At 47.3% G+C, this 25,816-nt stretch overlaps 10 protein-coding genes and 1 long non-coding RNA gene across 13 annotated transcripts; 3 read left to right on the forward strand and 8 right to left on the reverse strand.

Moving 5' to 3' along the window:
- Positions 1–9,338: 9,338 nt before the first annotated feature.
- On the reverse strand, positions 9,339–11,024 carry LOC112344436 (protein no-on-transient A-like). The gene is made up of 10 exons (XM_024669194.1): positions 10,861–11,024; positions 10,748–10,800; positions 10,634–10,679; positions 10,529–10,577; positions 10,286–10,471; positions 10,189–10,235; positions 10,073–10,130; positions 9,936–10,015; positions 9,720–9,884; positions 9,339–9,658 (listed from the first exon to the last, which is right to left on the reverse strand). The coding sequence occupies exons 1-10, from the start codon at positions 10,993–10,995 to the stop codon at positions 9,515–9,517; spliced, it is 963 nt and encodes a 320-aa protein (XP_024524962.1). The 5' UTR covers positions 10,996–11,024; the 3' UTR covers positions 9,339–9,514.
- Positions 11,025–11,028: 4 nt separating this feature from the next.
- Positions 11,029–11,945, forward strand: LOC112344437 (M-phase phosphoprotein 6-like). The gene is made up of 5 exons (XM_024669195.1): positions 11,029–11,094; positions 11,156–11,253; positions 11,385–11,466; positions 11,527–11,606; positions 11,665–11,945. Exons 1-5 carry the CDS (start codon positions 11,056–11,058, stop codon positions 11,888–11,890), a joined length of 525 nt encoding a protein of 174 aa, XP_024524963.1. The 5' UTR covers positions 11,029–11,055; the 3' UTR covers positions 11,891–11,945.
- On the reverse strand, positions 11,252–13,275 carry LOC9655630 (N-acylphosphatidylethanolamine synthase). The gene is made up of 6 exons (XM_024669193.1): positions 12,925–13,275; positions 12,691–12,818; positions 12,529–12,614; positions 12,310–12,447; positions 11,918–12,259; positions 11,252–11,593 (listed from the first exon to the last, which is right to left on the reverse strand). Exons 1-5 carry the CDS (start codon positions 13,203–13,205, stop codon positions 11,927–11,929), a joined length of 966 nt encoding a protein of 321 aa, XP_024524961.1. The 5' UTR covers positions 13,206–13,275; the 3' UTR covers positions 11,252–11,593; positions 11,918–11,926.
- Positions 13,276–13,289: 14 nt separating this feature from the next.
- LOC112344315 (pentatricopeptide repeat-containing protein At4g02750-like) lies at positions 13,290–14,969 on the reverse strand. The gene has a single exon (XM_024668772.1). It carries the CDS (start codon positions 14,967–14,969, stop codon positions 13,290–13,292), a length of 1,680 nt encoding a protein of 559 aa, XP_024524540.1.
- A 57-nt stretch (positions 14,970–15,026) lies between these two features.
- LOC112344316 (pentatricopeptide repeat-containing protein At4g02750-like) lies at positions 15,027–16,380 on the reverse strand. Its single transcript, XM_024668773.1, has 2 exons — positions 16,277–16,380; positions 15,027–16,164 (listed from the first exon to the last, which is right to left on the reverse strand). The coding sequence occupies exons 1-2, from the start codon at positions 16,378–16,380 to the stop codon at positions 15,027–15,029; spliced, it is 1,242 nt and encodes a 413-aa protein (XP_024524541.1).
- Positions 16,381–16,461: 81 nt separating this feature from the next.
- On the reverse strand, positions 16,462–16,859 carry LOC9654434. The gene has a single exon (XM_002964379.2). The coding sequence runs from the start codon at positions 16,835–16,837 to the stop codon at positions 16,535–16,537; it is 303 nt and encodes a 100-aa protein (XP_002964425.2). The 5' UTR covers positions 16,838–16,859; the 3' UTR covers positions 16,462–16,534.
- A 95-nt stretch (positions 16,860–16,954) lies between these two features.
- On the reverse strand, positions 16,955–20,561 carry LOC9654435. The gene is made up of 9 exons (XM_024668774.1): positions 18,371–20,561; positions 18,235–18,308; positions 18,090–18,179; positions 17,951–18,043; positions 17,784–17,890; positions 17,668–17,730; positions 17,425–17,602; positions 17,328–17,369; positions 16,955–17,278 (listed from the first exon to the last, which is right to left on the reverse strand). Exons 1-9 carry the CDS (start codon positions 20,559–20,561, stop codon positions 16,976–16,978), a joined length of 3,141 nt encoding a protein of 1,046 aa, XP_024524542.1. The 3' UTR covers positions 16,955–16,975.
- Positions 20,562–20,832: 271 nt separating this feature from the next.
- On the forward strand, positions 20,833–23,133 carry LOC9654511 (protein phosphatase methylesterase 1). Of its 3 annotated transcripts, XR_002991667.1 has the most exons (15): positions 20,833–20,940; positions 20,994–21,072; positions 21,129–21,199; positions 21,255–21,369; positions 21,414–21,493; positions 21,545–21,629; positions 21,680–21,760; positions 21,808–21,902; positions 21,973–22,164; positions 22,218–22,290; positions 22,350–22,427; positions 22,476–22,580; positions 22,646–22,777; positions 22,880–23,037; positions 23,091–23,133. XR_002991667.1 is itself a non-coding variant. In XM_002963994.2 (13 exons), the coding sequence occupies exons 1-13, from the start codon at positions 20,852–20,854 to the stop codon at positions 22,509–22,511; spliced, it is 1,014 nt and encodes a 337-aa protein (XP_002964040.1). In that variant the 5' UTR covers positions 20,833–20,851; the 3' UTR covers positions 22,512–22,638. The 3 variants fall into 3 exon arrangements, 2 of the variants coding, with proteins under 2 accessions (XP_002964040.1, XP_024524753.1); XM_002963994.2 differs by lacking the exons at positions 22,646–22,777; positions 22,880–23,037; positions 23,091–23,133 and having other exon boundaries at positions 21,973–22,023; positions 22,084–22,164; positions 22,476–22,638; XM_024668985.1 differs by lacking the exons at positions 22,646–22,777; positions 22,880–23,037; positions 23,091–23,133 and having other exon boundaries at positions 22,476–22,638.
- On the reverse strand, positions 22,551–24,100 carry LOC9655631 (uncharacterized protein MT2089). Its single transcript, XM_002964381.2, has 2 exons — positions 23,156–24,100; positions 22,551–23,105 (listed from the first exon to the last, which is right to left on the reverse strand). Exons 1-2 carry the CDS (start codon positions 24,071–24,073, stop codon positions 22,656–22,658), a joined length of 1,368 nt encoding a protein of 455 aa, XP_002964427.1. The 5' UTR covers positions 24,074–24,100; the 3' UTR covers positions 22,551–22,655.
- On the forward strand, positions 23,950–24,505 carry LOC112344366. Its single transcript, XR_002991668.1, has 3 exons — positions 23,950–24,060; positions 24,114–24,346; positions 24,402–24,505. It is a non-coding gene; the product is annotated as an uncharacterized LOC112344366 (long non-coding RNA).
- A 222-nt stretch (positions 24,506–24,727) lies between these two features.
- Positions 24,728–25,629, reverse strand: LOC9654512 (outer dense fiber protein 3-like protein 2). Its single transcript, XM_002964382.2, has 2 exons — positions 24,838–25,629; positions 24,728–24,775 (listed from the first exon to the last, which is right to left on the reverse strand). Exons 1-2 carry the CDS (start codon positions 25,627–25,629, stop codon positions 24,728–24,730), a joined length of 840 nt encoding a protein of 279 aa, XP_002964428.2.
- Positions 25,630–25,816: the final 187 nt, after the last annotated feature.

Below are 25,816 nucleotides of genomic sequence, written 5' to 3' on the forward strand. Positions count from 1 at the left end.
CTAGAAGAGAATCCTTGACAATCTAGACCATTTAATGGAGATTTTCTTGTTTTGTTATGCTCTTTTCATAAGGTATGCTCTTTTTCATGCAATGAAACATCCTATTCACGACACTTCACTATTTCCTCTCAAAGCTCCACCGCAAGCAATTTACGGGATGACCCTTTGGATTATGTATATGATCTCCAATTTGTGGGAGGGGCTCTGGGATTCAATGCTTGGAAACTAAACTTCTTAGCTCAATGGCCAAATCTCTTTCAAAAAATGAATAAAGTATTGACCTTTTCTCTTGGAAAGCTTGAATCTAGAGTTTCACATCTAGTCTATTGAGATTACTTGAATAAAATTGCATGGATTCATCCAGATTCATACTGGAGACCTTCAATGTGTTAGATTGATGTGATAACCAACACATTTATAAATATGGATGGATGAATCAAGTGCAGTAATATTGGCTGGTTGACTCAACAAGGAGTATGGGAAAAGATCCCCCTTGGTCCATCCCGCCCTAGGTGGCCTGCACAAATGATGAAACAACGTAGGGTTTGATGAGTTTGATTATGGTTTGTGCTCAAACGAGTCAAACAAAGGTGAGCTAACACTCGGTTTGACAAGTGTTAATAGTCAATAATAAATATTGATTTTGTTTTTAATCATCTTCATTCTGATATGAAGAAATAGACCTGCTAGGTACCATGTTATAGCAAATGCTCAAGCACAAGAAGTAGAGCTTGAAGAAAAGCAAAACAAACTTCACACGATTGTCCATAATGTTAAAGTTGTACATAGGGCCTAAGGGCACCACTGTAGGACTTGAAAGTGCTTTTGAGGAAGAGCTGCCATGCCATCATCAAATGCAAGCACAATTAAACACAAGCTTGGTCAAGATCTTGTTTTAGTTGTGGGGAATTAGAATTTCTCGTTGGTCTTGATATTGTGAAATAATCTACAAGAAAAAATGGCATAAGGCAAGAGAAAGAAACCCGACTCCCTGTTCCAGCCTATTGACTGGAACAATGGCAATTCCCTAGTGGCTGTGAACTTAGAGTTTGGATGGACACAGGAGAAGTGTTTTGTCTCTGTGGTGTTCTTTAAAAACCAGTAGTTCAACCAGTCCTCAGAAGCTGAGAACTCCTTGAGAACCTAGAACAATTTAAGAAACTCCACAATATGAGAGTTGCGACGGCCAGGGCTATCCAAAAAGAAAAAGGGGCTTCCATGACCATCCAAGCATCTATCTCGACTGAGAGAATCAACATGGGTATCATGTCCAAACCATTGTCTAAGTAGGCTGTGAGTTTGGAGTTGGTCCTTTGAAGTAGGAAAGAAACAAAGTGTGGCTGCTAGGATTCAAACCCAAGTCCCTATGGCCACGACGTAGAATTCTTATCAGTGAACTACAGCCACATTACTTTATACTTAATTGCTCTTCCTAATACACTAAAAGTCTCCCAAATGTATAATGTTGAGCCAAAAAATCATTAGTGAAAAAAATTGTGATTTTGAGCTTAAATTTTGGCTGCTTTGCCATCTCAGAGTTTGGACTTTGGTGGTATGTTGATTTTGCGAGTCCAAGGAAATGGGAAATTATTTTGATTACATGTAATCAATTTTATTTTTCTCATACCATTCATTCTTCAAGGTTAAACTTAAACAACTCTGGGTCATGGAGGATCTTTGACCTTTTCAACATTCTAGAAGAAGGTTCCCACTTTTGACAAGTACAATGATACGGTGGTTTGGAAACACAGAGAATTTGAAATAAAGTAAACACATGGGTCTAGTGAAATGCTTATCTTTACATCCCAAGTAGATAAAGACTTTTAGAAGTACAAAGAGAAACAACAGGCAAGAAGAGATGAGTGGATGCTCCAGGGGTGCATTGAGGATGGTAGAAACTTGGACAGCCATGTCCTAGGTGAATCTTGTGAACCCTCTCACAAACTTACCTCAGAAGAGTCAACACTCTCACTTCGAGATCTTTCCGGTAAACCATAGCTACTGCTGTGTTGTGAGTTTTTTTCTAAATCATGAATCTCATGATCCTACCATGCAAGAGTTGGGACTTGATGAAGAACAAGGGAAACAAGGAAAGAGAGAGATCTCCAAGAAAAACTGTGCAGCCAAGAAGACGAACAGCTCTAGATCTTGGGTCTGCTCCAGCTTAAAAAGGTAGTTTTCCTCTCTTGCTCTCCACTAGGCTGTGCTTGGAACGCTCGGGCCGAGCTTCGAGGGCAGCGAGCATATGCCATCTCAAAAGGAAGACAATTCCTAGCTGGGAAGGATTAGATGCCTTTAGAAGAGTGCGAGAGTCTGGTGTGAAGTTGAAAATTGCAGAGAGCAATACCGAAAAATTGACTGAGGACAATCTAGTCGTTTAAAACCAAACACGAGAAATGACTGCATCAATTAGAGTGCACCTTAAGATTGTTCTCTTTTTTATACTATGAGGGGATTTTTGCATCCCTCATAGATAGCTCCTTTGTTTGAGTTTAATTTTCTGCTCGTGGAGCATAATTTTCTGCTGCTTTTGAAGCATTGTCACCATCGTTGTTGAAGCTCGAGCTGTCCAACAAAATCAATGACACTCCAACAGATAGAGAAGCATTTGAGGAAAAATTGCCAGAGGACTCAACTTCATGGCAACAAGTGGAGCATCAAAAGATTAGCATATGATCACTCCAGATATGTAGTAAAAGTGGCAACTCCACACAGTGGGAAGTAAGAAACACTTTTTACAGCTCCTCATGTTTCTTGGTCACATGCATTATGCGGAAGGGGAGTCTGTTAAACAAGTATCTTAGAATAATATCTGGATATTTTAAATATATTCCTCCTACATAATTAGAAAAAAATTATGTAGTGTCACTTGAAGAAAATTTTTTGGTGGAAACTCAAAATAATCACTCTATAAAAACCCAGTCATTTACATCAATAATAAGCTTTTACACTCTCTCATTATCAAAAACCACCATGTCACTGTAAGGAACCAACTCGCCGAGGTGTCGTAGGCTAAGGGAACCCCGAAAGCATGACCAAAATGACAAAGAGTTCATCGGATGGGACCAAGTCAAAGATCGAGTCCAAGACCGACTCTAGGACCGAGTTCGAGATAGAGTCCGGAATCGAGTCCAAGACCGACTCGGGGACCGAGTTCGAGTCCGAGTTCGAGACCGAGTTCGAGACGGAGTCCGAGATCCGAAATCGGGTCCGAGACCGAGTCCGAAGTCGAGTCCGAGGTCGGGCCCGAGATCGGGTCCGAGATCGAGTCCGCGATCGAGTCCGAGACCGAATCCGAAATCGGATCCGAAATCGGATCCGAGATCGAGCCAGAGACTAAGTCCAAATACTAATACGGGTCAAGGGGTGAAAGCCCAAAGCGTGCGTCCCCCAGGGGGGGGGGGGCTGCAGGGGGTTCCAAAAGTATAGTAGGGATAGTGAGGTCCAGGAACCAGTTTTGAAGGGACTCTCCAGTTGGGCTTCCAAACCGACTTGAGGTTGGGACTGGGACTAAGGGGCCTTGGGTGGGAGTGAGCATGGACTTGGCTGGTGCCGGAGGGGCCATCCAAGGAAGTGCTCAAGAGCAGCTCCCACTCCCGAAAGGGAAACCGATTGCGGTGCTCTCGGCTCATGTGGAGTGGTGCCCCACTTGAGTACCATGCGGCTCATTGGTCCTCGCCCTGCCTAGGGGCTTGGGCCTTCCTTAGGGATGGAAGTGGGGGGCGAGAGGTACCCATACCGGGCCGTTAGGCCACGGTGTTTCGCCCCGGCGTCCCGAAGCAAGTGTTGCACTCAAGACTTGGGATTTAGAGGGTCCCATGATCAAGTCTTGTGGTACCAAGAGATGTTAGGAACCTGGAAGCTTGGTGTGCTTGACTGCTTGTGCTTGCGGGGAGTGTAGCCGAACCTTAAGTCCAATCTAACCCGGGGAGGGGGATTGAGAGTGATTTGGGAATCCGTGGAAGGATGGCTAACACTCCGTTGCTCGTGCAGTGAGTAGCTGAAACCAAGTAGGAGCTGGTACCATAGGCGAGAACCTTGGCGAGGGAACTTAGCAAAAGCCAAGGCAAGGTTGGACGGATAGACGAGGTAAGCTGGCAAATTGGAAAGGAAAAATTTGTGGCTTACAGTCACCTCCTACAACTTGTCTACAGCATCTCCACAAAGGAAATGCCAAACCTTATTGTTGATACCAATACTATGGAGACTGCCTCCACTGCTTCCAGCTCCTCTGCAGCTTTGTTTCCTGATGCCTGCACAAACTTCAATGTTGATAGTATCATTGGCATGTTCTTGTAGTCCTTGAATTTCAGAATCCACTCCAATGCCTCATACTTCAATGCCTTTGTCAGGACTGTGAGAAGAATGTAGCCTGTAGACAACTGGTTCCACTAGAGCGGCACAAGAGCTTGGCAGCCAACTCTTCTTGCAAAGGAGCCTTAAAAGGGTCTAGGTCCACTTTGTAAGTAGAGACACAACCTAGCGTTTGGATGACCTAAACTTGGCATGGAAGCAGCACCACCGGCTTCGAGGGTTTCATCTTGTCATCATAGATGTAAGATGGAATGCTGGCCAGTGGAGGCCATTTGCATGTTTGAGACTTGTGATTCATCATCATCTCATGGCCAAATTCGTTCAATATAGCACTACTAGAGCTGAACTCCCCCATGTAGCAGGCATCACAAAGCAAGGTGGTGTCACTATTGTAAATCAGCTTGAGCCAATCTGCACCTGTGGCAAGTCTATGGGACCCACCCTTGCAATCGTTGCTATAGAAAAACAAGGAGAACATCTAAACCATGATGAATCGCCATTGTAGAGAAACAAAGAGAAAATGTCAATGGTTGCTTTGCTCAACTTTCACTCACTGTATTGTTAAGGAAAAGCCTAAGCCTTGGGCATAAAATGAATGGCAGCTGCAGAAAAACAAGAAAAAGCTCTACTCAACTCACTCTTTAATCACTAAATGGATGGCCGAGTCATTCAGAAACCCAAACCCTATACACCATCTATTTAGATACAAAGAAGTGTGGCCCTTTCAAGGCATCACACCATATAGACTGCATTCCTTCAGATTACATATTTTATTAAGTAATGCCATACCACCATAAGTGCTTTCTAGCCATGATATCTTTAGAATTCTTATACCCTTTTGCAATCCTTAACCTAGCATTTGCTCCCATTAAGTTCTTCCACTGCACAGCAAATGCCACGACTGGGCACTTGTTATACCAGTTTGTTTCATAGTGTGAGAATGATATGGAGGCCTTTATATCAAACCAAGAAAGACAAAACTCTAACAGAGACCCAAATCAGGAAAAAAAATAGTACAAACTCACACTGATTAGCTGTGCATTTAGGCATTTTACTGCATAGTGACACTTGACTTGCATAACAGCTTCATTTGGGTGAGTGTGGCATACAGAAGGCTCTTGCTTGTCGTCAACATGCAACACTCACACAGTGCATAGACCATACTCCATGAGGGATTTCTTGATCTCCCAGGATGGCTCAAGGAAGTAACCACCCTTGCTCCTTGATAGTGTGTCCTGTGTACTTCTCAACATCATCTGATCTAAAAAAGAGCTGTACATCTGTGTTTTAGGTAAGGAATTCTATGGAAATGTGAAACAACAACATTTAAAAATTCAACTGCAAAATAACATTCCTTTCAAGAGTACAAAGAAATTCAGGGCATCACAAGACTGCAATCCTTCTATTACATGTTTGATTATGTAACACCAAGTGCTTTCTAACCGAATTCTTATACCATCTCAAGGCACAAACAGCAATACTATTTATGGGAGCATAAGTTCTTTCACCAATGTATAGCTAATGTTGAGACTGCTATTCTGTTTTATAATGCAAGAATGAGCATAAAACCTCATGTCCTATATACATTATATGCCAACTATTGAGAATATTAGATAAATTCCTTTTCAAAATTCTTTAAACCACAAAATTTATAGTTTTTGATTGAGAGAAACTAAAGAATAATTCTCCTTTTTTTGTTATCTTAAATATTAATACAATAAAAATATTATTTAATAATTATATTTATGTTCTAATAATAAGTTTTTAATAAAGACATATATAATAGCCTAAATATAAATTAATTTCATTGAAACTATAAATTTTTATTTTAATTAAATAAAAATTATGAAATTTAAATATAAAGAAATGTTTTATAATATAATTTCATTGAAAGAATAGTATTTAATAAATTAATTTTTTTTATATAGAAGATGATAGAGCACTCTTTGGGTATTAAAAAAGCTTTTTACTCTTTTGAAAAATTTAAATTTAACATTAATAACTAGAAATTTAAAATAATAAAAAAATGAAATTTGTCATAGTTGGAGCTCCATCCTAGTTATAAGTCACAATCACATAAAGCCTAATTTTTAACATTTATCACATGTTTCCCATTCTTTCGAAATCAGCTTCACACTACCCAATTCCTTCATAAAAAAATAGTTACCTTTTAGGTTAGTTACTTTTGGAAAAATATTTAATAAAAATTCTTTAATATATAGTGTAAAATAAATAAAATGTATTATTAACCCTTACAATAGTTGGTACAAAGAAATTAAAAAAATATCAATTACATTTTTAGCCTACTTTGCTTGACTTTCACTCATTATTTAGTCTCATATCTTAGAAAAATGTAAACTAAAATAAATCGCTATTGCAAAGAAATAAGGAGGAAATATCAACAGCTAGTATGTTTAAATGCTTGATTTTTCATTTACCACTTAGCTGGAAAAAACTCAAGCTAAAATGGATCATTATTATAAAGAAATAAAGAGAAAAAATCAACTATTTCTTTGGTTTGATTTTCACTCACTACTTTATAAAAAATGTAATGTTCTTAAGTATTAATTGATGGTTTAGCACTTGTGCCAATTCTATATAGCTAAAATTTTAAAATTATAAAAATTATTAAAAAAATAAAAAATATATCAACTATAATTATGAAACATATCTATATATATATATCCATATTGGTGTTAGGTAAAGTGGGAAGATTGTCACCATCCTATTGCTAGTAATTTAGCATTAGGTATTATATTGAATGAAAAAAGTTAAAGCATTTTAAACACTTCAATGCAATTTTAAAAATTTGAAAATTAAAATAAAAAAGAATAAAAATTTATAATTATTTTAATGACTAAATAAAAATTCAGATCACCTGACAGTTTTTAAGATAAATCCTCCTTGAATTATACTATAGTTTTTGAAAAAAAACTTAAAATAAATAAATTAGTAAAAGATAAATGTCTTTACCTATCACAATTGTAAGTTGAGAAAGTGTTATAAAATTCTTATATTTTATTGGTATGATAATTAGCTTTTTAGCAAAATTATAATCACATATCTAAACACGATATTGTGAGAATGGGATAAATGTAAAGTGGTTTAATAACTTCATAAAAGAATGCCTAATCAATTAAATAATTTAGATTGCAAAGATGAATTTACTTTGCTTTTTCCGTAACATAGTTGTTGTTAACAATTTAAAAAAAATTAAAAATTAGTTACTGAAGGTAAATTATAATAAACTAAAAGTATATCATATTAATTGTGAATGAAGAAGCAAAATTAATTAAATCCCTTTAAAACTTCCTGAATTGATCAACCTATAAAAACCCAATCAAATAATAATACTAGTTGTCAACTTGCATATTGTAACCTTTTTGGTAATTTTGTCTTTAATGCCTAAGTGCGTTCTATTGATCATTGTTAAATATCTTGAACTTTTTAATGAAATTTTAATTTTTAAAAAATAATTAGTAAATATAAATCCATAAAACTTTATAATTACTATAATGGCTAAGTAAAATTCTGATTAATTGACATGTTTATAATGTAAGGGGATAAAAGCCCTTTTTGAACTATACTGTACTCTTTGAATAAATAAATAAATGACTAAATTAGAAAAATAGCTTTTTTTAACTTAAATTGAAAAATGTTGCAACAATTGGCTTTCAGGTATAACTATAAGATTAATTTACTAGATTGCAAATCAAAACATAATATAGTGAGAATGAAATGTTATATGATATTAGCCCTAAGTTATGAGAGCGCCCACTCAATCAAATACAGTAAATTGAAAACATGAGTTTAGCATTGAAAACATAAGTTTACCTCATTATTATTAATATTAAAAATAAAAATTAGTAATGGGATGGAAGTCAAATAAGAACATTAGTGCATATTGCATTTTCTTTAGTAACTTTATATTTAATGCCAAACACATCCACCTGATTATTATCAAATACCTCACTCTATTCTCCAAAAGAAGCACTCACAACCCAAAATTGAACTCTTGCAACTTGTCCTTATCATCTCTAGAAAGAAATAGCCTAGCCTTACTATTGACATTGATACCAATACTATAGAGGTCTACAATAACACACTTTTTGATCCCGATTGCCTCCAATAGTTCTAACTCTTTTGTAGTTAGCAACACCCACATACAACTCTTTTTACATGAACTTGGAGGCTTGAGAGTGTTATTGGCATGTTCCTATAGTTGAGCCATTCCACAATTGTGGTGAGTCCATAAACAAGATTAACCTGCCTTTGCAATGGTTGGTGCAAAGAAATAAAAAAAATATCAACCTATTTTTGGCATATTTTACTTGATTTTCACTCATTATTTAATCCCATATCTTGGAAAAACATAAACTAAAATAAATCATCATTGAAAAAAACAAGGAGAAAACATTGACAACTAATTTATTTGAATGTTTGACTTTTCACTTACTACTCAATAGAAAAAAACCCAAGCCAAAATGGAATACCACTGCAAAAAAACAAAGAAAAAAAGTTAACTATTACTTTAGCTCAACTTTCACTCACCACTTTATTAAAAAAGTTTGAAGAAAAACCTAAAATGGATGGCAACTACAGCCTAAAGCAAAGAAACAAAGAGAAAATGTGAGCCATTGCTCTAGCTCAACTTTCACAACCCTCCTGAAGCCACCATCTATTTAGCTCAATTCTAAATGAGTTCACTAGAACCAACATATTCCCCTGCTCGGCTAGTTCAATCCTGCTATGCCAAATTGGACATTACTGATGCAAAATTTGGCTGATTCACAGCATAGTTACATGTCCTCACAATGCCAAATCAACCCGGTGATAAAACTAAGAAAGCTTGCCATATTTACCTTGCTAAGAGGCTCTACAGCTTCTTCAAAATCAAGGTCAATCGAAGCCTACCTTGCATAGAGTACATTGGGCGATTTAGAAGTACATGGTGAGCTAGAATACCAGACATGGTGTGTGATTTCTGTTCAGTGTTCCATCCGGGAATACTATAAAGAATTAACTTAAAACAAAACGGCAATTGCATTTCATATAACAGGATCTTATAATCAACATTAGTAATTAATCAAGTGACTGAACTAAACTAAGATCAAAAGATTTATATACAAGGAAAGATTCGTCAAATTCCTTTCTCTCAGGCTCAATACGAAAAAAAAGCTATAGAGAAGGATGAGAGCCCTCAGCTGGATCCATTTAGAATCCCGTCAATGTCTGGCGTGACTACGAGCCTCTGTCCTACATCGCCCAGGAACGCGCACTTCTTGTTGTTCGAGTCGATCGCGACCAGTTCTTGCGAGAAGACACAGCGAGTTCCCGGGTAGACCTGTTGTTTCAAAGTGGAAAGCTTGTAAGGGAAATGCTCTTGGCTTCAACGTAAAACTTACGTTCATCACGGAATCACCAAGGTGAAGCTTGACTGCTCCGCTTTTGTAGATGCGGAGCTTGCCCATCATGCCTTGCGGTAACTTGTCGAGACTCGTGGTGGCACTAGTGGATGGTAGCAAGGAAGGCAACTGGAGGAACAGGAGCCTGTCCTCGACATTTTCTGTCTGTGTAAATGGGATGAAAAATCAAAAGCTGGAAAAGGAAGTTTCACTCACCTCCAGACCAAGCTCCTTTGCTGGCGGAACCAGATCCTCCTCAAAAACTCTGTCGTCGTCGTCTTCGTCGTCCGAGAACTCTGGTTTGTTCATTCGAGATTAGAGTCGATTGAAAGACGTGCGAACGGAGCTCCAACCTGTTCCAACGCCGGGAGGCCGGCGCAGAGGAAGAGATATCGGCTTGTTCGAGTCGTCCTATACGATCAAGCTGGATGAGAGGAGCCGAGAGAAGGAGAAACGTCTTCTTGCTTACCACAGTTTCAAATATTCCAATCCGGGGCTTGGCAACGTTCTCTTCTCCTGAAGCACAACGCTAGATTCTTAGAAGCAAGAACTCGAAAGCCTGATACCTGTTTGCGTTTTGATAGCCGGCGGACCTCGCCATCCTCCGCCACCGCCACCACCGCCGCCGCCACCCCCACCCCCACCTCCACTGCCAGATCCACCTCCACTGCTGCTTCGTTTCGCAAATCCAGCAGGAACTTTGGCAACAGCGGCCCCGGAGCCAGATCCAAACGCGACTCGGGTAGTGGCAACTGCTTTCCAGAAGAAAATCACGACAAAGAAAGGAAAGCAATCTTAAGTTGATATACCTCTGTTCTCGTTCGATCGAAATCCTCGTCCTTTAGAAGCAAAAGCGTCCTAGAAGACAAACAGAGAAACTTTGTGAGCAAGAGCTGGATTGTCTTGATTCATACCTGGATTAATTTCTGTGCATCAGCGTCATTCACCTCTCCAGTCTCGCTGGCAAATTCACACATAGAACTTCAGTAAGATCCTAGCAAGGAGAAACGAAAAAAAAAAGAAAATGCCTTTTAACTTCGGTTTTCTTCGGTCTCCGGGGAGCAACCTTGGGCTCAAATTTCTACACACAAAAAACTTCCCTCTTCATTCTCATCATTTGATCCACAGCGACATTTCATACCTTCGTCGCCGGCGATGGCGCCGCTGGAGCTGGCACTGGCGCATCCAATCCACTGGCGCCATCGTCCAGCTCCTTCTTGACGATCGGGGCGGCGCGTCCGCGGCCACGGCCCCGGCCCCGGCCCCTAGAAGCCATTCATCCTGGCGTTTTGGGTTTAGGGCTTCCTTTATTTGCGACCGATCCCGCTCGATCGCCATGGCGAAGCGCTTCTCTTCCGGATTGCAAGCAATGAAGGTGAGCGCGATCTCCATCCTCTCGTGATTCTAACGAGCGCAAGCGCGATCGCTTGCCCCAGTTCATGCAACGCGGCCGCGATGCCGCCAAGAAGGGAGAGGAGGACAAAGGGGATGACGATCACTGGGTATCATCCACAGCGCCGTCCAGCCGCAGATGGTACAAACAAAAGCTTCCATGCATTTCTTCTTCTCATTCCCATGAATACTTCCAACACAGAGGTATTCATCGAGGAGGTTTCTCCATCCCCATTTCTAACCTTCTCTTCGTTGTTCTTCCATCTCTTCTAGCGTCGTGATCATGGAAGGGGATCCAAAGCCCGCTGCTTCGCTCGGGCGCATGTCTTTCCAGAACTACAACCCAAGCATCGATGTAAGCAAACGTGTTTGTTTCTTCGCCGATCAAGCTATGTAACTCTGGAGCTTTGTGTAGAAAATCCATGAAGATATCCAGGCGAGAAGGTTTCCAAAGGCCGCAAGTTCTAGTGACGAGCAACAAGCTGACAACGAAACGTACGTGTTTGAGTGAGATGATCCAAAAACCTGTGTCTAAAACTATGTGAATCCACAGCAAGGACAGTGACGAGAGAACCAAAGCCGAGAGCTCAACCAGCGCTGGAAACACGAAAGAAGAGAACCAACAGCAGCCTGCAAGCAAGAAACGCAAAGCCGAGAACCACCACAAACCTCCAGAGAAACCCACTCCAAAAAATCCAATCAACAGGCAAACTCCAGCGTCCCAGAACAGATTCGACGCCATACGAGCTCAAGGATTCAGGAAACCTCCAAAGTTCTAATTGGTAACATAGAGTTTGCAAAAGTACCTCTCACGGTCACGAGCTTTGACGATTTTCCCCCAGCGCTTGCCATCTTAGCTCCTCCACGGCCGCTTGAATCTGCTGCGTGATGTGCGAGTAGAGCCAGCCCAGAGAATTGTCGTCGAGAGCCACCAGGTGCTGGGGCCCGGGCCTCCTCGCGGCCAGATCCATCTTGAAAGCGTTGCAGCTCAGCGGGAATGGCGATGGGCTGCTAGCACTGAACTTCATCGCCGTGTCTCGCAAGCTGGCCATGTCGAACTCCATCGGCTCGCCGACGACAATGGTGATCTTCTTCCCGGCCAGAGGGAGCAGCGGTCTCCTCCCAAACATGTACTTCTCGGGCATTACCTGTGCGCTCTCGTCAGGCTCAACGAGAACGCGAAGAACACACGACTTGCCTGGTCGAATCCAGTGTGACCGATCGGCAGCACGATTGGAGGAACAGCAGCGCGAGCGACGAGAGATCCGACCCCCCACTTAAATCGTCTCAGTGGTCCGTGCTCTTGGCAGACTTTGCCTTCTGGAAACGTATGCATCTGGAAAAGAAATGTAAGTTTCTATGCGAAGAACTTTCGATTCTATGAGAAAACTCTCGAGTGTAGCGAAGAACTTCTTACCCATTCTCCCTCGTTGATTCTGTCCAGTGCCTCGTCCATGAAGGGCTGATAGATTCCAGCTCCTCGCCTGATTGGAATGCACTTCCCTGGAAGAAGCGAAAGGGAAAGAATTTAGTACGAAGCACGCGAAAGCTCGATCGATCGATCGGAGCACATACCTACCGACGCGAAAGAAATAGGAAAAGAGTGGATTCGTGAAGCAAATGTCCTCGGCGGCGAGAATCCATCGCGAGAGGCGAGCGTTGGTGACGGGAAATCCCTTGAACGCCCACATTAGCGGATCGTCCAAGCTGGGAAAAGAAACAAGAGGTCACTCGATCGATCCATTTCTTCCGCAGGAAGCAAGAATGTCGGCAAGAAATTTCCAAACCCTAGCGAGAGATCGAGAGATCTTACGTCGATGTGTGATTGCTGACGGTGATGAGCGGCGTGCCGGGCGGCCTGGCGGTGACGAGATGGAGCAGAGTGTCCGCGTTGTGGACGTGAGACGAATTGAGCAGCGTCACGGCGATCCTGGCCAGGCTGCCGATGGTGAAGATCGCAATGCGCCGCGGAGCTCCGCTCAGGTGGGAGGGATGCGCCGCCCAGAGCATGGAGGAATCGCCACCGCTGCCGCCGGACATTGGCGGAGGAGCCGCCCCTCCGCCAAATAGCCGCCTCCACAGCGACAAATCCATTCTCTTCGTTCTCTAATTAATCCGTCGTTAAGCGGTAAGCCTACGCCAAAGAAAAATCAGTAACCCTAAAGCATATTCTTAGCCTCAGTAGTATCTCCACGTCAGCTTCGCCTGGCGGAGGTCTTTGATCTTCCTTGTTGCGTGCGCGCGCATCGCCGAGTCGCCGAATTTCTTGGCGCCGCGGAGGATGATCTCCCACGCCCGGTGCGTCGGGCAGTAGGGCATGCAATCCACCAGCGCCTCGGCGTTGTGGAGCTGCCGTTTGACGACCAGGAGCTCGATCATGGCGTGGTAGTGCTCCACCAGCGGCGCGACGAAGAAATCGCCCACCATCGCCAGGAACCCCAGCCACGCCTCGCGCAGGAGCTTCGATTCGAGGCAGCCGTCAAGGTAGCACACGAAGCTCACATCATTCGGCGCCTCCCCGGCGAGATTCATCTCTTGGAAGAACGCCACGAATTCGTCCCCCATCCCCTGCCCGCCATAGCCCCCGAGCATCGCATTCCATGACACGAGGCTCCTCTCCGGAATCGAATCGAATATCTTGCGCGCGGCGGCCGCGCCCTCGCAGATGAAGCACGCCGCTAGCATCGAATGCCAAGAATGCGCATCCTTCCTGGGCATTGTCTCGAAGATCACCCTTGCCGGGGCGATATGCCCGGACCGGGCATACCCCTGGATCATGATATTCGCATATACCAGGCACTCACGCGGGAGTTTTTCAAACATTGCCCTAGCGTGGTCCATATGCCCATTGTGGGCATATGCCTGGAGCATTGCGGCCCAGGAGTTAACGTCCCGGTATGGCATCCGCGAGAACCAGTCCCGAGCGGCCATGGCCATGCCGGCTTCCGTATACGCTATGAGCACGCCGATCCACGACACGTCATTGGGCTGGGGCATGAGCTGGAAGATCTCCACCGCCCGGTGCGGACGGCCAGCGTGCGCGTACGTGGCGATCATCGAGTTCCACGATACCACATTTTGCTGTGGCATCCGGTCGAATATGCTCCGCGCCTCGTCCAGCTGGCCGGACTTGCCGTAGGCGACGATCATGGCCGTCCACGTCAGCAGGCTCCTCAACGGCATGATATCGAACATGTGGCGCGTCTCACGGAGGTAGCCGTGCTCCGCGAACGCGCGGCACATGACCGTCCACGTCACCGCATCGCGGCGTGGCGCCTCCTTGAACGTGGATTTGGCGTCATCCAGCCGTCCGTGCTGGAAGTAGGCGTTCACCATGGCCGTCCAGGAGACCACATCGCGCTCGGGCATCTTGTGGAATGTGCGCTGGGATCCCTCCAGATCCCCGTTCTGGGCATATGCGCGAATCATGGTTGTCCACGTCACAAGGTCCCGGTTGGGTATCGAGTCGAAGATCCGCCGCGCGTCGTCGAGATTCCCGTCCCTGGCATAGCCGGCGAGGATGATGTTCCATGAGTAGATGTTAGGGTTTGCGATGGCGGCGAAGACCTCCCGAGCTTCTTGGACGCCCCCACACTTGCGGTACATCACTACCAGGAGATTGAGGAGGTAGCGATTGGATCGGTGCTCGCTATCGTCCAGCCGCTTGTGGGCGTGCTTGAGATTGGCTAAATCCTTGGGCTCCCCGCACGATTTGAGGAGGCGATCGAAGAAGTAGACGTCCTCGGTCTCTTGCTCGCGCAGCTGCTGCTCTAGCATCGCTGTGATGATCTCGGTGCTGTCCCTGGAGGATGAAACATTGGCGATCGCTGCGGTACTGAACGATCTGGTCGGACGCATCGCGAGAGCGATCTTCAACTCATTCGGTAGAGAATAGCGCGAAAATTCAAATTTAAATTATACCCAGCGAAGAACCCTAAACATGTCTCCATGAATACGCGACCAATCCAGCAGCGATGTCCATTCGATCTCGCTCGCACGAAAGGGCATTTTCTCGATCAGTTCCTGGGCGTCTCCCTGCCGATTGGCGCGACCCATGAGATGGATCATACACGCGTAGTGATCTTCGCAGGGTGAGATCCCGTGATCCGCGATCATTGAGATGAAGCAGTCGCGGCCAGTGTCAATCTTCCCGAAATAGCAGTAGCCCACAAGGATCCCAATGTAGGTCCGCTCGTTGGGCATGGATCCCTCCAAGATCATCGATTGGAGCAACGAGAGCGCGCACTGGAGCCGACCGGCTTGGGCGTGCGCCTGGATGAGAGCATTCATCGCGGAAATGCAGGGCTCGGGTATGGATTCGTGGATTTCTCGCGCTCGATCTAGACATCCCGACCTAGCGTGTGCCGTGAGGTGCGCGCTCATTGAAATCTGGTCATGTTGCGGCATCTTCGCGTAGATAGCCGCCGCATGATCGAGAAGCCCGGCGATCGAGCAGCCGTCAAGTAGAGCCGTCCACGCCGCGATGTTTTTGGAAGGCATAGCGTCGAAGAGCGACCTGGATCGATCCAGCTGCTTGCGCTGCGCGTGGGCCGCGATCAAGATCGTCCAGGAGGCCGCTGTTGGCTCGGGCATTTGATCGAAAAGCGTGACTGCGTCCTCCAGCCGGCCGCATTGGCCGTGGATCTTAATCATCGTGTTCCAAGAAAAAGAGCTTCTTTGAGGAACTCTAGCGAACATCAGGGTCACAAAATCCAGATCTCCGGCGAGAGATAGCGCGTGGATCATGCTCGCCCAGGCGATCTCGTCGCGCTGCGGCATAGAATCGAAGCAGCGCTTCGCTCGATCGAACTGACCGCTTTCGGCGAGGAGCGTGATCAAGGCGGTGGCTGCCCGGGCGCTGTGCCAAGGCGCGAGCTGGAAGAAGACCAAAGAGATGCCCAAATCTCTAAGCGAAGAGCACATTGTGTTCCAGGAGATCTCGTCCCTCTGGGGCATCGCCAAGAAGAAATCCCTTGCACTATCGCCCGGAAGAACCTCCAGCAGCGTGTTCCAGGACACCACATCGTGCGCAGGGAAGATCGCAAAGATCGCCCTGGCCGCGGCAATATGCCCATTCCGGGCATACGCCGCGAGCAAAGCGTTCCAGGAGAAGACATTGCGGCACGCCATCGCATCGAAGATCTCGCGCGCGCCGGCTACGCTGCCTGATCGCCCATACCTTGTCAACAGGAGATTGGCGAGGTAGCGATCGCGGTGCCAGCGATCGCTCTCGAGCAGCTGCTGGTGGAATGCCTGGGATGACCTGCATTGCTCGATCCTACTCTCCAGCTGATGGATCGCTGGGATCCTCACGCGACCTATTGATGGATCGATCGGGTAAGAGCGCAAAGAAGAAAATTTCTCTGGGAAACAATCCAATTCACAAGGAGATGCTCAAAAGAGGGATCCAAAAAAAAAACCTTCTACTTTTTTAGTTGTGGAGGCAGCGGCCACTTTGGAATCCCGTTCATCATGTAAGAACAATCCGTGTAGGCGGATCCGGCGCCCAATCCCAGCGAGAAAGCCATGGCCGACCATCTGGAGCTGGGAGATCTAAACAAGACGAGCGACGCGAGGAGGCCGCCGAAGCCTGAGTAGACAATGCGCTTGAGCGTGATCTCGCAGCAAGCCTCGCATTTGCGATCCAGGGACAGCTCCTTGGGCAGCGGCTTCTCCGGCGATTGATTTTGCTGCTTGGCGATGTCCTTCTTTGGTGGATTCCCCATCTCTTTAGGGTTCTTTCATTGCCGTTTGGGATCTCCACCTAGGGTTTCTTCTTGGCAAACGGACGGGCGAGATCTCTTTTGCTCAACGGACGGGGGAGCTGTTCAACGGCTGGGATCTCATCTCCCGCGCATTTGCATTTAAAATGTGGCTCTTCGGCAAGCCAGTTTCTCGAGCTCGTTTTGCAAAGCTTGGACTTCTTTGTCTCGCTTGTTGTCTCGAAGAGGAGAAACGCTGCTACAATCCTGCTGTGGCGGCGGTGGCGGTGGTGGCGATGGGGGAATTGCTACTGGAGCGTCTTCCAGGTAGAAATTCCCCTTGAAATCGCCACCAGCGTTTTGAATTTCGTGGGAGGGATTGGACCTCGTCATCAGGTTCTGTATCGCCTTTGGAGGAGTGTATTCGTCCAAAAGCTTCGCGAGGCTGTCTTCGTATTGTTGGATCTATAGGGATTTAGAGATAAGTTGCTGCGTAGTATAGGAAAATCCATACCTGGAGCTGATGCCGAGGATCAAACTTGACAAGGCCTGCCTGCTGGAGAAACCAAAAATCAAGTTCTTCAAAGAAAAACGAGAACGAAGCACCATACCTTTTTCACGTTTTGCAACCACTGGCTGAGCGCCATGACCAAGCTCACAACACAGCCCTGGTCGATCTGCGACGCTTCAGCTTGCTGCAAAGCGGCCTCCACTTGATAAACATGGGCCCTGGCTTCCTTCTCTTTGAGCTGGCTATCAACGAGTTCCTCTTCCTTCTTCACGAGCTCCCTGTCATGGACACACAGATGTATGTTGAGGAGAAACAATTACGACCGCAATGAAGATATGGTCACCTTTGAAGAGAGTTCACTTTCTGCAATGAATCCTCCAAGTTCTTCCGTAACAAATCCAGTTGCCTGCAAAATGTATGTTCTCAGTCGATAGCTAAGTGACGATCGAAGTTCCAAACCTTTCCTTTTTTCTGAGCTCCACCATGTCCCTGGACATGATTTCCTTCTCCCGCTGCAGCTTAAGATTTTGCTTCCGGTAGTTTTCTAGCCTTTTCGTAGTCCATTCCTGTCCAGAGATCTTTTCAATCCTTGTCAGTGCTTCGTGTGCGTAAGCCAACTGGAATACCTTCTCCGACTTTCCTGTCGACTGCGGTAACTCTTGTTCCAGGCCCTGGCACTTGGACTTCATTTGCAGCATTTTCATTTCCATTTCAACCATCTGTGGCCTCACAATCAGCACAAAGATATGGTAAAAAAAATCATACCTTTACTTCGTACTCTGCAGCACACTCTAGCAAAGCGATTTGAAGCTCCTCGACTTTGCTCTTGTACGCTTCTTTCGATTCGTCAAAATCCTGCGAGTGAGATATTATTGCGAAACACAAGGTCGTCAGGAAGAATAGAAGATACCAGCTCAATCGGTGCCGGGACGTTAACAAATGTGGGGAATTGTCTGGTCGGCACAGGCTCAAAACAATCCTCGGCTGTTGTAAAACACAAGAGTTTGTTAGCGGAACCGAAAAAAAAGAGAGCTTCGACTTCTTACCGATGAAAATGGTTTCACTTATAGCGGGGTGGCCATTGTCCATCAAGAACGGGAAATCGGCAGATTCATGCATCTCAAACTCGGACTCGTAGCCTGCGGCATTTCGCACCACCTCCAAAGTCTCCTTTTTTCTTTTCAAAGGTCTCTCAGCTGTGAAGTTGCCCTTTTCGTACAACGCCTCGTTCACATATGAGCACTCTTGCGACCTTGGCTGCTGTTTCTCGCTGGTTTCATCTCTTTGTCCCACCTCGGCGTTCAGAGCCTCGGGCTCAACACGCCAGTAACTCGAGGAGGTGATGAAAGTATCGTCGGCTTGTTCTTCCTTCTTGCAATGCTGTGGTTGCTCCGGCTCGGCATCCTGCTTTGTAGGACTGCTTCTTGCCGAATACTTTCCACTGAAATCCCCTTGGAACTCAGGAACGTCTTCAATCGTAAATCTCTCGGACTCGTTCAAGTTGATGGTGTTCCTACTGCTCCTCTCCTCGGGGACGCTCTGCCGTGTCGAGAGAAGTGTCGACGAGTTTTGAAGTTCCAGAGACTCCCGGACAGATGATATTTCCGCTGCGCTTTCGGGACCGTTTCTCTCGAGAGTGGCAGCTGCTCTAGCAAAATCTTTCTGGATGCCCACGAGCAAGGTGTCATTTTGTGATGGTAGCTCTCTTGAAAAGCTCCTGTTGAGTGAGCTGACGTACTCTTTGGAGGACCTGACTTCCATCGGATGCTCTCCCGGATCTTGCAACCAGATACTCGTTTCATTCTTCTGCGCTGGACTAGATGTTACCTTGCTACAATCTTGGAAAAGCTTCGTCGTTGTCGCAGAATTGTCACCAGCATTCGCGTCCCTGGCACTACATTCTTTTTGAGAGAAAGCTCTCTCCAAGTTTGTAGCCACATCGATGTACACCTTTTGCATCTCCACCGCGTCACTGTAAGTCTCGAAACCATTGCTCGGTTGGACGAAGCTCCTCTCGGGGCTGAGACTGACGAAGCTCTTCGGAGTAGTGTCTACGTTCTGGTGCTGCTGCGCATAGCTCGCGAAACTGGATTCCAGAGGGACTCTTTTTGGAGGACTTGGTTCTCTACCGTGAACTTGGCACGACAAGTTCCTCCTCGGGCTCACTTCCCTGTGAAGTTGGCACGGGAAGTTCCTCCTCGGGCTTATAACTTCAGACCTGTTTGGAGAAATACTCCCAGTGCTCACTTCCCTGTGAAGCGGGCTCGGGAAGTCCCTCACTTCACACCGGCTTGGAGAACTCCTTGCAGTGCTTGCTTCCCTGTGAAGTTGGCTCGCGAAGTTCCTCCTCGGGCTCACTTCAGACCGGTTTGGAGAACTGCTTGCAGTGCTTACTTCCCTGTGAAGTTGGCTCGGGAAGTTCCTCCTCGGGCTCATTTCAACCCTGTTAGGAGAATTGCTCGCATCCCTGTGAAGCTGGCACTGGAAGTTCCTCCTCGGGCCAGCTTCAGGCCTGGTCGGAGAACTGGCTGTAGAAGTTGCCACCTCGGGAGAGCTCTTCCTCGGAGTATATCGACCATTTTCCTGTTCCACCACCTTTTGCTTGTTCACGCCGCGAATGGAGCTTAGAAAGTCTGGTCTAGCGCTGCTATTCTCCTTCTCGAATGGCGAGGCAGGCTTTTGGAAGCCGCCAGAGATCCTGTTCGTGATCCCAGCTCCAAACCTCTGTCCTGGAGAAGGCGCGGCCTTTGGTGGCTGTGGCGAAACCTTCCTGTCAGATAGAGGAACAAAGTCGGATTTTTCCTTCTCCCAGCTGGAAGCTTTCGCCGTGGAAGAAGAAAGCTTCTTCTCGGCCGGAGAAATCCTCGAGAAATTCTTGGAAGATGGCTTGATCGTCGCGGTAGTAGCACTGGCGGACATTGGCGGCGGGGCGACCTCCACATACTCGTCTATGTTCTTGAGCGAGTTTAAGTCGAGAGCTTCCGGGATTTTCTTCGTGGAGGAGTCATCGTCTTCCAGCGAAACCGAGACCCGGACATACTCCTGTGCGCGCTCCTCCTGGGCAGTGCTCCAGGACTGGACCATCTTCTCCAGCCCATTGGCGATTTGCTCGATCGCATTGTAGTCGAAGATGTGGGAGAAATTTAGCTCGTCCAGCGTCCCAGCGTTGCTGCCACTGTTCTTCCCCCTCAAGGATCGCTCCTCTTCCCGGCTGTCCAGGGAATCCACACACGTCATAGCGTGAGACATCTACTGCCCTGGATCGATCTTCTTCCAATCTAATCTAGAGCCCGATCGAGAATGTAGCTGCGAGGAGCGATTTTCCTGGGGGATCGGCATCTAGGGAGAGTAGTGAATGTGATTGATCGCCTACCTCGCGAGTGCCAGAGCCAAGCCCTATTGCGCATCATAACGGTCAAATCACGTCCGTCGATTTGTTTCATCCGACGGTGCGTTTATATGATCACTTTCTTCAAGGGATTCGAACTCTGTTCCTTCTACAATTAAATCTCTAGGGTTTTTGGAGAATGGCCGATGCCGCAGCGATGGCGCCAGTGATCGGGGAGGAAGATCAATCGCCTGGCGGTGCTGGGACGAGCGGCATTCCAACCTGGGGGTAAGTGGAGAGATGTTGGCTTGCTTTCTCGGCTCAAATATTTGCTTTCCCAGGAGCTCCAGGAGCAAATTTGGAGCTCTGCCTTGGACAGATTACTTCGACGAGGAACTAGATGTTGAAATCGGTCAAGATGTGAGCCGCATTTTCTATTCTTTTTCTTCCTGTTTTTGACCTCGCATTTGCTACAGAGTTTTCACGTCTACTTGGCGGGCACACAAGGACCGGTTCTTTTTTGTTTGCACGGAGGCGGATCCTCCGGGTAACTTTAGCATCGATGAATTCTCTAGATTTCTCTTGTGATTTTCTTCCTACAGGCTATCTTTTGCGCTATCCGCAAGAATGTTAAAAGAGAAAGTCAAGGTTGCTGCGATGGATATGCGAGGTCATGGCTCGACACGCACAAGTGATGACTTAGATTTATCTGCCGAGGTAGGGTCTTCATGACAATATTATTTCTAAAAGTTCCTCCACAGACTTTATGCCAAGATGTTCTCGACGTTATCAGGACCATGTACAAAAACGATCCACCATCTATTGTGTTAATCGGACACAGGTTTGCTGCTAGTGCTACGGAGATATCTATTAACTTGGTTTTTTTTTCCAGCATGGGGGGTGCGATTGCTACTCGGGTTGCTGCAAAAAGAGTTCTTCGAACGCTGGCCGGGCTTATTGTCGTCGATGTCGTAGAGGTAAGAAGAGATAAAACTTGTATACCAGCTTCATAATTTCCTTTGTCCAGGGTACAGCTATAGCTTCTTTGATACATATGCAAAAGCTATTGTCCAACCGTCCGCCAGCATTTCCCAGTGTTGAAAAAGCTGTAAGCTAAAAGGCCAGTGTAAAATCATACCTTACTTGCTTGTTCAGATAGAATGGAATGTGAAAGGAGGTTCGCTTAGGAACATCGACTCAGCTCGAGTCTCGATCCCCCCAACATTGAAATACAATGAAGAAAGAAAATGGTCGGTTTCATTTCTTTATTTATTTTTTTGCTTTTTCTTTTTGCTTCAGTTCAATCTATTCTGCCTGCAGTTACGTGTGGCTTACACCGTTGGAAAAGAGTGAACGACATTGGAGAGGCTGGTATTTGCATTTTTGCACAAACACTGTTTTCATTTTTGAGGAGATTATTTTACTTTGCAGGTATGAAGGTTTGTCGGATATTTTTCTGTCGGCACCAGTTGCAAAAGTTCTCTTGCTGGCTGGAACAGACCGTTTGGATAAGTATGCATGTTTGAAGTTGCTTTCGATGTCACTCAAACGTATAATTGCTTCAGATCCCTTACCATTGGACAAATGCAAGGCAAGTTTCAAATGATTGTAGTCCGTCACACTGGTCACGCGATACAGGTAAAAACATTCTTTTGTTTTCTGCTCTATAGTTTGTTGATTGGAACATCCTTGAACAGGAAGACGTGCCCGAAGAATTTTCGTCTCTTGTACTTACATTTGTTGCTCGAAACCGCATCGGTGCGCACGGTATTGATGTAAGCCTTTTTCCGATGAAAACCATTTATCTAACCGGAGCTTGGCAGATCCCTGGTCTCATTAGACAGAGGCGAAGCGCATAAGAAAATAGAGAAAAGCATAGAAACTGACACGGGTATGTGTAGCAAAAAAAGAGAGAACTCCATTTCACGGTATGGAAAAACCTCAAAGACAAGCTTTTGTTAAATACACACACTCCTGTTTTGCGTTTTTTCAGAATTCTCATTCTACTGACCACTCGGATAAGTTTCAGGAAGCACGTGAAGGTCAGGCGTCGCGCCAAGGGGCCTCAACGCCTTGGTCTCGTGAATATAGATGAAAGCATCGTACCTCTTTGCCAACATTGTTGGTACGTAATTTCCCCACTTTTCTTTCTTTGGATCATATACCACGCCTATGGCCCTCTGGCCTCTCCATTCTGATAGACAGTGCTGGATTTTTCTTGCCTCAGAATCGTCAAGCAGGAGGTAGAAAGCGTCGCCGGGAATTTTCTCCTGCTGAGCCGCCTCGTGGATTATCATCTCGTAGCTGCCATCTCGGCCCTCCGGAACACGAAGTTGCAGGATGGGACCAGCCCACTTGGACGAAGCAATGACCGAGCCTTTAAAGGTACCGAATCCTACGAGTGCTACCTGACTTTCACCGTATTTCTCACGAACCAGGCCGCCGATGTTCACCTGGAAGTCGGAAGCTGAAAGGTGACGAGAAGAAAAAAGAACTCGAGTACCTGGCCCATCTTACGCATGTTTGTGGCGCGGTAGTCTCCGATGTGGGTGTTGTGAGCCCAGACAATGAGTTTGTTGTGAGGCCTCGTCTTCAGCAGCAGGTCCAGTGTCTCCATCATGTGGCTCTCGCGGACGTTCCACGAGTCCTCGTTTCCATACACCATTGCTCGATAGTAACTCTCGGCGTTCCGGACGATCCTGGCGTTTTGTTGCGCATCAAACACGACATCGCCATCCGCTGCTGCCGTCTCTTCGTCGATCCTCTTCTTCAGAAGATCCTTGAGAACTCTGAGAGCTTCGGCCTGGCATCCCTCCGGGAACTCCACCAAGGACTCCAGGTACTCTTCCTCGTTTGCCTGGAAGGGATCGAAACATGCGTAGTGATGCTTAGCTTTCTCAGCTAGATCGGGGTCAATCTTGGCCACTTCGTCCAGAACAATCGCGATGGAGTCGAACAACGAGTAGACATCCAGACCGAAGAGACGAACCTGAGACTCACGGTCCAGTCGGGTGCTGTTGAACTCCTTCATCCACTCCACCATCGCCCGGAACTCGTCGTTGGCCCACATCCAAGTCGGCCATCGCCTGAATGACTTTGCAAGGAGCTCCTCGGCACTAGAGGCGGAAGAACTCCCCTTTTTGGTGATGAAGCGGTTGACTTCTTGGCACGGTGGCCAGTCGCCTTCGATGCTGAGGGTGGTGAAGCCGTGGTGGGCAATGAGGATCTCGGAGATGATGCGACGCCACTCGTAGAACTCGTGTGTCCCGTGCGTGGCCTCGCCGAGCATCACCACCTTGGCCTTGGCGATGCGTTCGATGAGAGGCGCAAGATCACGAGCTGGATTGTGGAGGGAGATGGGGACGGCTCTGCGAGAAATCTCCTTGAACACGGCATTGGAAACCGCTGGTGAGGATCCCATCTTTATTTCTTTCTTGCAATGCTAAAACTTGTTCTCTCAGGCGATTTGAGCAAGTATAATGTAGTTGTGCTCTTGACAAGTGGCGCGGACACGTGGTTGCGCTCAGGCTGCTAGAAGGTGTAAAGAACTAAAACTTTTGTTTGTCTCACCGAGGGAGCTACCAAGAACAACGATCATCCCAGTCGACGGACTACAACCTCCATTCCGTTGGCCTGCTTGAGAGAAACCGATCCGAGGAACAAAGCTTGAATGAGCAATGCAGCACAGGAGGAGGTGAGCTATTCTTTTTTGCAAGTTTCTTTCATCAAAACCAACCTTTTGTTAACAGAGCTTACGTTGCCAAAACAGCACCACCGCCTTGATCAGTCCTCGTCGAACCTCTCGGCCTTGCCCATCCCAAACGCCGGTCCCCGGTCCAACTTTGTCAACCGATACGACCCCGGCCCGGGGCTCTCGTCCCCGGCGCTCCTCAGGTACCTCATCCCCATTGAGAAAGCTGGCGGCTTCTTGCTCACATTGTACAGGCAATCGTTGGGCTGGTAGTGAGCCGGACCGGGGGTGTGGCTCGTCAGCCCGTCCTGCCTCCTCCTCGCCATGGAAAACGCGGGCGGGCTGTACATATCTCGCGGCGTGTAAGCTCCCGGCCCGGGGTTGCTATCCCCGAGCCCCTTGGGCCTCTTCCCGGCGATGGTGAAGGCCGGGCTGTGGAGCCTCTCGTCGGCATTGTAAGATCCAGGCCCGGGCGTGGGGTGTAAGTTCTTCACCTCCCTCCTCCCGGCGATGCTGTAGGCCGGCGGCGCGTCCAGCGCGATCCTCGTCCTCGGCGTGTAAGTCCCGGGACCCGGCCCCGACTCCGAAATCCGCGAGTCCCTCTTGCTAGCGATGGAGAAGGCCGGCATCCTCTTGGTGGTGGCCTTGATCCCGGTCTCAAACTCGTACTGGCCGGGCCCCGGGCCCTGGTCACCGGGCTTCCAGTCCCGCCGGAACGGCATGGTGAAGGCCGGTCCCCTGGACACCGGGCCGGGGGTATATGCCCCCGGCCCGGGTGTCTGCTCCCCGCCGACACGCGACGCCTTCCCCGCGATGGTGTAGGCCGGGCTGCGCGGGCGGGTGTCGCCGGCGGTGTATGCCCCCGGGCCGGGGGACCGCTCCCCCGCCCGCGGGGAGCGCTTGCCGGCGATGCTGAAGGCAGGGCCGTGTTCCCCGCGCGGGACGTTGTACTGTCCGGGGCCGGGGCTCATGTCGCGGTGGCTGCCCAGGTTGCGGGAGGAGATGGTGTAGGCCGGCTCGCGCTTGTAGAGGAAGTTGGAGTCGGTGTGGTAGGATCCGGGACCAGGGTTCTCGTTGTCGGAGGGGCCGGAGTAGCGGCCGGGGATGGTGAATGCCGGGGCGCCGTATTGTCGGCCGGGTGTGTATGTCCCCGGGCCGGGGCTGTCGTTGTAGAGGGAGCCAGTGCGCTTGCCGGCGATGGTGAATGCCGGCGAGGAGGGCGTGATGGGGCGGTGGTCTTGGTTGTAGGCGCCCGGGCCGGGCGTGCGTTCTCGTCGGCGAGGCATTGCTGGATGGAGCTAGGTCTTCCTTGTTTCTTTGATCCGGTTGATTAGACTGGTGTGCTCGCTCTTCTGGGCTCTTTCCTTGGTGCGTGATCTCGATTCCTCTCCTCTTTGATCCTAATCGCGTCACAGCCTCAGCTCCCAATTTGTTTGCAACTGATCGGTGGGAGTGATCCGTGAATCCATGGCT

Source organism: Selaginella moellendorffii, unplaced genomic scaffold (genome assembly GCF_000143415.4).
Source record: "Selaginella moellendorffii unplaced genomic scaffold, v1.0 SELMOscaffold_4, whole genome shotgun sequence".
NCBI classification, from domain to species: Eukaryota; Viridiplantae; Streptophyta; class Lycopodiopsida; order Selaginellales; family Selaginellaceae; genus Selaginella; species Selaginella moellendorffii.